The 10,073-nt window shown below is 40.5% G+C and overlaps 1 protein-coding gene across 2 annotated transcripts; it reads left to right on the top strand.

The window, feature by feature from the left end:
- Window positions 1–981: 981 nt before the first annotated feature.
- On the top strand, window positions 982–10,045 carry hmmr (hyaluronan-mediated motility receptor (RHAMM)). Of its 2 annotated transcripts, XM_033632578.2 has the most exons (20): window positions 982–1,140; window positions 1,410–1,508; window positions 1,617–1,693; window positions 1,823–1,900; window positions 2,052–2,240; window positions 2,323–2,409; window positions 2,551–2,662; window positions 2,750–2,815; window positions 2,917–2,990; window positions 3,077–3,147; window positions 3,229–3,596; window positions 3,901–4,049; window positions 4,146–4,381; window positions 6,569–6,685; window positions 6,798–6,998; window positions 7,097–7,822; window positions 7,914–7,986; window positions 8,904–9,080; window positions 9,203–9,356; window positions 9,525–10,045. In XM_033632578.2, exons 1-20 carry the CDS (start codon window positions 1,095–1,097, stop codon window positions 9,539–9,541), a joined length of 3,117 nt encoding a protein of 1,038 aa, XP_033488469.1. In that variant the 5' UTR covers window positions 982–1,094; the 3' UTR covers window positions 9,542–10,045. The 2 variants fall into 2 exon arrangements, with proteins under 2 accessions (XP_033488469.1, XP_033488470.1); XM_033632579.2 differs by lacking the exon at window positions 9,525–10,045 and having other exon boundaries at window positions 9,203–9,361.
- Window positions 10,046–10,073: the final 28 nt, after the last annotated feature.

Below are 10,073 nucleotides of genomic sequence, written 5' to 3'. Positions count from 1 at the left end.
CATGCTCATCATAAACTCATTCTGAGTATTGCAGTTGTCAACAGACTCGTTGCTGTCAGGTGCCTCTGGGCCTTTCTCCTTACAGGTAGATAATTAGGTGGCTGACTGACTGATACATGCAAACAAGGTCATTGTTAAATGACGAGCAGAATTTTTATGAAGTTGAATTCCATGATCAGGCTAAACATTCAATATTTTACACATTTTGTTTTTTAGACAGACTTGTCTATTTTTAGACTAAATGTCTTAAGATCAGGTCCAAGAAATAAACAAAGATTTAGTCAGTTATGTAGTGAAGAGGAGGTTTGAAAAAATGTTTTGACCATTATGTAGAAAGATATAAGGAATATGAATTTGAACTACTAAATAAGAAAAAAGGTGTTGTATTCCTGATTCTTTTAATTACATTGAAAATTTCACAGTAAAATTTTAGGGGCATAAGAAATAGCCTGTTTATTTTATTTCATTTTATTTTTAATTTATTTTATTTTATGTCATTTTATTTAATTAATTAAGTTAAATTCAATTCAATTCAATTTTATTTTATGTCATTGTATTTTATTTATTATTTTATTTAACAATTTAAGAAATAGCCTGTTTGTTTTATTTTATTTTATTTTTTATTTATTTTATTTTATGTCATTTTATTTAATTAATTTAATTCAATTCAATTCAATTCAATTTTATTTTATTTTATGTTATTTTATCATTTATTTTATTTTATGTCATTTTATATTATTTTATTTTATACTATTTATTTTTTTCAGGAATATATGAAGCTCTCACCCCCTGCACTCACAGTATGAATAATACAAATACTTTACAATACTTCCATACATGTATTTCACACACACTTTTTAAATCAGTGATTTCCTTGTTTACAGAAGCCTTTAGGCGAAGTGGGCGGGACGGCGTTATCCAGGACTAGATGCTGGACGCCTATTGGTCCAACCGACGCAAACGTACGTATGACGTTAATTTGAAATTTCAGCGGTGAAGCGTCAGTTGTTGTTAGTGTGTGTAATCCGGTGCTGCACTGCAGCTTTGTCGGTGCTGTTGGAAATTTAAAATTAGTCTCGTATAGTAGATTAAAAATGTCTTTTTCAAGAGCCCCGTTGAAAAGGTTCAACGAGAACGTAGGTAAGTGACGTACAATAACTAGTAGCTAGTAGCATGTTGGCAAATTATCCTCTTAAGTTATTCAACGGTAACGTTAAGTGACGTTAGCTTATGTTACCGTCTGCTAACATACGTAACGCTAGGTAACGTTATGTGCTAACGTTAAGGGTTGTTGGTTACATCTGTTAAATTCATTGAAGCTAACAGAACCCAGTTAAAGCAAAGCAGGTCGACGGTAAAAAGCAACGTTAGCGTTAGCATCTGTAACTTGGCTAACATTGTGTCCGTAGGTTGTGCCCCTCCACCGGGGTCCTATGAAGTCAAATCTGGAGACCTGAAGGGAGCTGCTTCCTTTGACAAGTCTGATCGATTCAAACAAGTTAAGGCAGGTTGGTAAATTTGATAAGCACAATGCAAACAACGGAACAAAACTACGAATTAATTTTATCTAAAACAACGCTTTGTGACAACAGTTTTTTCATTATCCTCTTTTCCAGCTGATCTGCCACCACCATCGCCCTCCAGAAGTGTCCTTGCGTCACCAGTCCGTAGGACTATGTCGGTTGATGGACTTGTAAGTTATATTTTATTTCAGCATGCAGTTTGCCACTGAGATGGCTTGCAATTTACAGATCTGCTAGTCCAACAACTGCTCCTGTCATAAAACTAACCTGCTCTATTTTTATGTCTTGTGAAAACCTAGATTGATGGTTCAAGTGTGAAGAAAGAGAAGAATGGCATGACCGTGGAGAGGAAGCAGCAGAAACTCTTGGAAAGAGAGGTACGCTTCATTAGAGGAACATTTGTGCTATAGCTCTGCCACGTGAAATGTTATTATAAGCAAGTAGTGACTTGAGTCCTTACGTTATAACTGAGCAACTACTTGCTACTACTGCAGGTAAAGTCATAGCCTTTGCTTTGTTTCCTTCCAGATAAGGTCCCTGGTTCAGCAGCGTGGGGAGCAGGACCGTCGTGTGCTGGCTCTGGAAGAGGAGCTTAAAAAGGTGGAGGCCAAGCTGCTGGCAGCAGTCAGGGAGAAGACAGGCCTTGCTGCCAACGTTACCACTCTGGAAAGACAGCGGGCTGAGCTCAAGAAAGTCAATGAGTTCCTAAAAAACAAGGTGTGCTTGGTTTTTAATTCTATTCATTTTTTAATTCTAAGCAGTGCCTCATGAAGTATGCGACTGAGTACATGTCTTTTAGGTTTCCGCTGACACTACAAAAAAGAAAATCAACTCTCTCACAATGGAGCTGATGGAGGCCAGGAACACTTTGGATGTTAAAAACAAGGTATGGCATGAGTACACACATTTCCTGTATTATTTAGTAAAAAAAATCTCCATTGGTTTAGTCACATCTAAAATGTTGAGTCAGAGTTTACGAGAAAGTGTTCGGCCCCAGTAGATGCTGATTCAGTGTCTGTGTGTCCAGGAGTTAAACGTCCTGCAGATTAACACCGAAGGCCAAGTGAAGGCACTAGAAACTGACCTGCAAGCTGCCAGGGCTGCTGTCACTGCCCTGAAGGACAGGAATAAAGACTTGGGTAAGATCTGACAGCAAAACATACTTACATGTTTGAGGAATACAACTGAAGTAACCAGGGCTGCACTGTGATTTTTATCTTTTACAGAGGACCTTTATCAAGTGACCAAAGACCAAAATGAACAGTTGGAAAATGAGAATGCCAGATTGCATGGTGAGTTCTGTGCCAGTGGCTTGCTTTTTCCTTTACTTGAGTTGTGTTGACCCATCACTTCTAGAAATAATAATCTCTGGAGTGCTTGTGTTATTTTCCAGCTGTGATACGGGAGCTGAGGGAAGAGATCAGAGTCTTGCAGGGATACCTGGACACAGCCAATGAAGAGATCCAGGTATAAACTAGGCGTATAAAAACAAATCTTCCATTTCTTAATCATACTTTGTGAAAGACATGCTTGACATGTTTGTGTGTTTGCAGGATCTCCGCTTGAAGCTCAGAGAGAAGACGCAGGAGAACACTGTGGCTGGTTCCCAGTTGGAGAAAGTAAAGTAAGCAAATGTCTCATGGTTCCTCCAAGTAAGTTAGATTAGAACTTTATACCATGACACTCATTTGCTACTTCTCCACAGGCAGCTAGAGAGTGAATTGGAGCAGCGTGCTACTGAACTAGAAACCATCCAGGATATGCTGAGACAGAAAGAGGAGGCGGCACAGAAACTCCAGCAAGATCTCCAAGTGTCAAAGGATGCTTTAGAGGAAGCAGAGAAGAGGTTGGAGAACCAAGAGGTGGAGCTGAAGTCTTTGCAAAGGTCAGTGAGTGACATGGAGAAGCAAATGGAGGTGGCGGACCAAGAAGTTCAAGACTCTCAAGCAACAGTTCGACAGCAGGAGGCAGAGCTTGCCAGACTGAGAGAGGTTCTCAGAAGGACGGAGAAAGAGCTGGACGAGAGAGTGGCGCATCTCGAGCAGAGGTGTCTGTTCTCTGAGGAGGAGAGAAGTATGTTACCCAAGATCCTGTTATGATGTTGATATAAATGTATTGTGTATGTTTTACCTATTAATGTGGGGATTATTTTCTTGATTAGTTGTTTGGTCTTGCATAACATTTAGAGAACAGTGAGAAAGCCTGTTACAATATCCTGGAGCCTAAAGTAGATATTAAATTAATTTACTATATTGTAAAACAAAGGAAAGTGGCAAATCCTCACATTTGAGAACCTGGAAATGTCATATTTTTGGCTTTGCTTTGCTTGTAAAATAATTGATTAAACATTGAAGCTCTAATATTCTTTTGATTTTAGGCAAGACTCAGGAGGAGGGGATGAGGAGAGTGGAGGAGTTGAAAGCAGAGCTCACCGTGCTAAAGGAGGCTAAAAGAGACGAGAAAAAGAGACAGATTCAGCTCCAGGAAGAACACGCTGCTCTCACTGAGGAACTGACGAGAGAAAAGGTTACACAAACATTTTTTGTCTCACGTGGTACGTTGTTTTTGGATCGTAGTGCAGGATCACCTAAGCCGCAACTGGCTCTTTCTTCTGTTCTCCAGGCACTTGTGGACTCCCTGTCTGTGCTGGTGGAGCAGCAGAGGGAGGAGTCTGAGGAGCAACTCAGACAGCTTAAAGAGGAGATGGAGGAGGTGCTGGGAGACCTTGCTGCCTTGGAGGACCAGGAGCAGAAGAAGCAGGAGATGGCAGAGAGGAGTCAAGAGGCCCTCCAGAGGCTGCAGGAGGAAAACAGCGAACTGGACAGACAGCTGGGTGATACCAGGGCGCTGCTGGAGAGGTGAGGTACCGACCAGAGGTTGCAGTAGATCTTCTCTTTGTCAGGGTTGTAAAAATTCCATTATAATCTATTACCTGTCATTTAACTTTTTAATGATTATAATTTATATTTAATAGCATTTTAATTTTCATGTTTTAATAATTAATATACAGAACAAGGTTATAGATTATGCATTAATAATAATGAGAAGAGAAAAGATGAATTGAGACACTAAGCTGTCGTGACATTATGCACATGGGAGAAGTTTTCTTTGTAGGCTTTCTCCCAGAAAACCCCTTCTGACAGAAATCTATTCCTTTCAACCCAAACCAAGTCTTTTTTTTTTTCTTAACCATAACCATGAAATCACTTTCTGGTAGAAATCCTTCTTGGGAACTTCTCCCATTTCAAATCATTTTTGCAATATATTGTTGTGCTCTCTCTCACAATAAATAATCGATACACTGAAGGCAAATATCAATATTTTATTACAACACACACTCAATGGATTTCCCCTGTTGTCACCATCAGTACTTAATGTCTCCTGCCCTGTTTGAGGGGGCCCTAATCCCGTAAATGTGGGTAAAGACCGTAAAGTGGGCGTAAGCAGCGGCCGGTGAAGAAGACGAGTCGAGCAGTTAGATGCAAAAACAGAAGAAGGGAATAAATGCATAATTACAGACGTTTTTCTTTTTAGGAGTATTTTTTCTTTTTCAGTCACATATTTTGTGATATATTGTTGATGAAATTTCTTGCAATATATTGAATATCACGGATATCGTGTATTGTGATATTATCGTTATCGAGGGCCAAATATCGTCACAGTATCGAATCGTGAGTTACTTGTATCGTCCCACCCCTAGCAGTGATATAGGCTACCAATGCCATGGCTGAAGCCAGCTAGACAATGAGGTCATGCACATACGATCAAAGACAAGACTAGACAATTGATAGTTAATATGCGCACACACCACCAACTGGACAGGGGTGTGAATTTCTTAAAGTTCCGGTAGATCGCCCTCAGTGTTCTAATAGGTGAAAATGAGCTCCTTTTTTTTTTTTTTTTTGTCATTGATTTAAAAAAAAAAAAAAAAAGTTCAGAAAAAGAAAAAGTTGAGGATGGAAAACATTCAGTTAAGGCGATCTCCGGTGTTGTCAGACACGAAAAGATACAACTTGCACATCCAACCATTTTAATCACAAGTTTGAAAGTCATACTTACATGAAAGATGTCCTCCTCACTGCAGTTGCAAAACAGCACCTTTTTTGGATTTGTTGCCGCTGCCTGTTTGCTACTATTTAGAGTCACAGGCAGCTGGGAGCGTGTCCTAGCATACCCTGAGCATAAAGTAAAGAAAAATAATTGACAGGTTGCCAGTCCATCACAGAGTTGACACGGACGGTGGGTCATGGTCTATTTCTGTTTATGCCCAATTTCAAGTTTGCAAGTCACCACACCAACTTATCTTAGGAATCTGAGGGGAACCGGGGCGCTTGGAGAGGCACATTTGTTCCTTTCTTTTATTAGACAGTTGAAGGTGGAGACAGAGGGGACAATAGTAGGCATGACCTTCAACATCTTGTACTAAATTTGAACCAAGAATGACAGACTAATGATGTGCACCTTACAACTATGGCTGCAATTAAACAATTATTTTCATTATCAATGAATCTGTCAATTATTTTCTTAATTAGTTTATGAAATGCTAAAGCCTAAGATGACTCCTTTTTTTAAAATGTCCTGAGGTCAAAAGTCAAATTTATTCAGTTTACTGTCATACATTACAAACAAAGCAGCAATTGAAATGAGCTGAAATAATTAATCTATTAATTGTCAGCTATTAGATTAATCGCCAAATATATTTGGGTCATGGAGAAAATAAGACATTTGAAGATGGCATTTTGGACTTTGGGAAAGACTTTGACCATTTTCTGACATTATATAAACTAAACCGCTAACCCTTGGTTGACTGTTTGATGAATCGGCTAGTTAGGTCAACTCTGCTCACAAAACCATTTTACCGTTGTGCAGTTCGTCATTGACGGGAAACTTTCAGATTTTGTTTTGATTTATTGACAGGGCCAGTATTTAGGAATTAAGGTACTTTCAGAAAATGATTTAAAATGGTAATCTTATGACGATGCTTTTATCAGTAAAGTCAAGACTACTTACTACTTAACATCTAAAACTGTGCTTGTCATTTTTAGTAAGAGCAAAGATGTGGAAGCTTTGAAAGAGGAGCACTTAGCCGCCATGAGAGAACTCCAGGAGGCACACACAAACTCACTGAGCAAGATGGGAGACATTGTCACGGAGCTGGAGAGGTGAGTGCTCGAGTTGTCAGTATTCCTGGAATGCGAGTTGGAGTTGTGTTCGTGTTTGGGTCAAAATTCTGTCAATGTGTGAGCTTGACAGACTGCTTGTCTTACTTTTCAGCACCAAACAGGCTCTGCAGGGAGCAGAGGGAAGACAGAAAGAACTGGAGGCTGAGGTGGAGAGAGTGACGCAGCAGATGAAGGAAGAGATAGATAAAGCCGTTCAACAGAAAGAGGAGGAGGTCAGCAGAGTGATGGAGGGGTTAGAGGAGCACCAGGAGAGGCAGTTAGCTGAAGCAAAAGCCAGGGAGGAGAATTCAAGGTATGCCTCGAATTCACTTTGAGTCTGCGTTGAAATAACTGTCACTTTTGCACCTTTTTATATATATATATATTTTCTCTTTTTCCTTGACTTGATAGAAAGTTGCTGGAGGTGCAGACTCGTCTTGCACAAAAAGATGAGGAGATAAAGGCCATGGAGGCGAGACACGCTGCCCTGATCAATCAGCTACAGCAGGAGTTACAGATTCAGACAAAGCAGAGAGAAGAGGCACTGGGGCAACTAGAGGAACAGAGAGGTCAGGGTGCAACTCGGCTCCAAAATGAGAAGGAAAAAGCCCAGAAAATGCTCGAGGAGGTCCGCCAGGAAAAAGGGGAAATAATGGAACAGCTCCAACGAGAAAGACAAGAGAAAGTTAAAATTCAGACAGCTCTTCAGGAGGAAAGGGGAGCGTTGGAGGCTGAAAGAGAAGACCACCAGCAGGTCAGGTCAGAGGTGCTCAGACTACAGACTGAGCTGGAGAGGATAGATGAGGAGAGGAATAGTCTTCTGTCTCAAGTAAAGCTCAAAGACCAGACCAGGCTTGTTCTCGAAAATCAACTAAACATAGCAGAGCAGGACAGAAATCAGCTTCAGTCTCGCCTGGATGAGGTCGAACAAGGGGGTTTGAGCTTTCAGACCCAATTAGACCTTATGGAGGAGAAAGCACAGGCTCTGCAGCATGAGTTGGAAGAACAACGACAAGACAGACGGGCTTTGCAGGAGCAGGTGGAAGTACTGACTCAGGAAAAGGTTACACTGCAGTGGGAGATGGAGGAGCAGCGACAGGAGCTCCAAAGACAAATTACTGAGGCGCAGGAGAAAAGGTGAGCAAGACTGGATTTCTTTTGTGTTCGTGTAATTTTTGTTTGTTTTTTACAGTTTGTACATTTTAACTCATTGTTCCTTTCTTCTAAGCTCCCCAAGTTCAGAGATGGAGCACTGGAAGAAACAATATGAGGAGCTGTTTGCAAAAGTCAGGCCCTTCCAGGTCAGTCATTTCCAATAATATCCCAGATCAACTTTCGTTAAAGCCACACTTACCAATGTGTTGCTACAAATGGTGGAAAAAGTACTATATGTAACGTGAAAGGTGTTGTAGTAATGAAACCACAGAGTTTTAAGAAGTATTTTAGTGTCTTTTAGTTCATTCAGTCAATCAATCAGCCGTAGAGCTTTGATTTTGGGCCCGACCCACTGGGCTCTGGCTGAGCCTCTTAACATTCCCCCGGGCCTGAATTGGATTGGGATTTACACTAACATCCCTATTTCTGTATGAATTAACAAACACTTTAGTTTCACTTTCACTGCCCAGTATATTCCGACAGCGCTCAAAGAGTGCTCTGGCGCCAAATGTTACTATCTACAAATGCACCTGTGTTACTACACTGAAAACACTTGAGTTGACCTCAGCTTGTAAAACTTTATTACAGCCCCAACCAGATATGTGTCTGTTGTGTTCACAGGTTGTTGCGCTGCCCCCAGGTGGCCAAAAAATTAAATTCATAAAGGTTTAAAGGTCCAGTGTATTAGATTTAGGGACATCTATTGGTAGAAAGGGTTAATAATCACGACTACGCTGTCATTAGTTTATAATCACCAGAAAATAAGAATCATTATGTTTTACCTTATGATGACATGTTTATATCTACATATGGAGCGGGTCCTCTTCCATAGAGTCGGCCATGTTGTTCTACAGTAGCCCAGAATGGACAAACCAAACAGTGGCTCTAGATAGAGCCATTTGTGGTACAGTGTTTTCACATCAGCCACCACAGTTCTCTCATAGTTTCACTTCTGTAACTTCACTGCTAGATGCCACTAAATCCTACACACTGGACCTTTAAGTTAAAATACATGGATGACCTAAATGCCCCTCTAAATGTCCATGCTGGTGTGTACCCACAGGAACAGCTCAATGCGTTTGCAGCCGAGCGAAATGCACTACTCAATGAGAACGGAGTAAATCAGGAGGAGCTGAACAAACTGGCTGATGCTTACGCTCGTCTGCTGGGCCACCAGAACCAGAAGCAGAAGATCAAACATGTGATGAAGCTGAAAGATGAGAATGTCACCCTAAAACAGGTGAATGCACGAGAGCGGTACTGTCTGCGTTTTTTTTTTTTGTTTTTTTTTTTGGTGTCCCCCTCAATCCGCACATGTTTTGTCTGTACTTCATCCCCACTTTCTGCTGGCTGTGTGTGCAGGAAGTGTCGAAGCTTCGGTCCCAGGTGGCCCGGCAGAAGAGTGATCTGGAGCAGCTGAAGTCAAAGCTCCCTGGTGCTACTTGCCGCAGGTTTGATCCCAGCAAAGCTTTCCAACACGACAAGGAGAACAGGAGAAGTGAAGCTCTTCAAGAAGGTTAGTAACTAAACTGCAACAGCCTAAGCCTCAATAAGGGCAGAGCTTTGGAGATATAATGAGATGTGATGATAATTGAAACTTGAAATAATTTTAGTTGATGATTTTCATCTTGTCCAGTTGCTGAGATATTTGTGTGGACGCCTAATTGTTTGTTTGTTTTGTCAGGAAATCATTGTGTATAATGGAGCCCCTCTGCCAGATGAGACCTGACAACTGATTTCTGTAGTTGTATATTTTTTAATATGTATTAACCTTTTACTTGGATGCTTTTTCATCGGGATTTGTACAAATAATTCATTGTTAATGTTTTAGAAATGAAATACTCGTAAAAGTGTTAACCAGCTTATTACATGCTGACATTTTACAGCCTTTGTGTTAATTCATGACAGAGTGAGGATGTATTTATCTGTTTTGATCTTAAAAAGTAATGTTGGTAGCAGGTGTGTGTGTGTGTGTGTGTGCAGGAGCAGTGTGTTAAAATAATGAGGAAATAGATAACTGCAGCTCTGCACACCATTTGGACAACAACAGCTTAGTCGGCATTAAAATGTGGGATGTGGATTTCATCTTTTTAACTTCCTTAGCAGTTCTTAGGGTAGCAGAACCAGTAAGCATTTCATGTGTGATACCTGTTTATAAGTCTCTCTTATTTGTAAATAAAGACAGATTTTAATTCTCTTTTTAAACCAGTGTTCCTGAGATTATTTACCTCCC

Source organism: Epinephelus lanceolatus, chromosome 7 (assembly GCF_041903045.1).
Source record: "Epinephelus lanceolatus isolate andai-2023 chromosome 7, ASM4190304v1, whole genome shotgun sequence".
NCBI lineage: Eukaryota > Metazoa > Chordata > Actinopteri > Perciformes > Serranidae > Epinephelus > Epinephelus lanceolatus.
This window is presented reverse-complemented; position numbering and strand designations above follow the sequence as displayed.

What these genes read in the sequence shown, in the direction of transcription:
- hmmr (XM_033632578.2), top strand. Translation starts at nt 1,095, where the DNA reads ATGTCTTTTTCAAGAGCCCCGTTGAAAAGGTTCAACGAGAACGTAG. An exon ending in ATGAGTTCCTAAAAAACAAG is followed by an intron (nt 2,241 to 2,322) that starts GTGTGCTTGGTT and finishes CATGTCTTTTAG; the next exon opens with GTTTCCGCTGACACTACAAA. An exon ending in ACTGAGGCGCAGGAGAAAAG is followed by an intron (nt 7,823 to 7,913) that starts GTGAGCAAGACT and finishes CTTTCTTCTAAG; the next exon opens with CTCCCCAAGTTCAGAGATGG.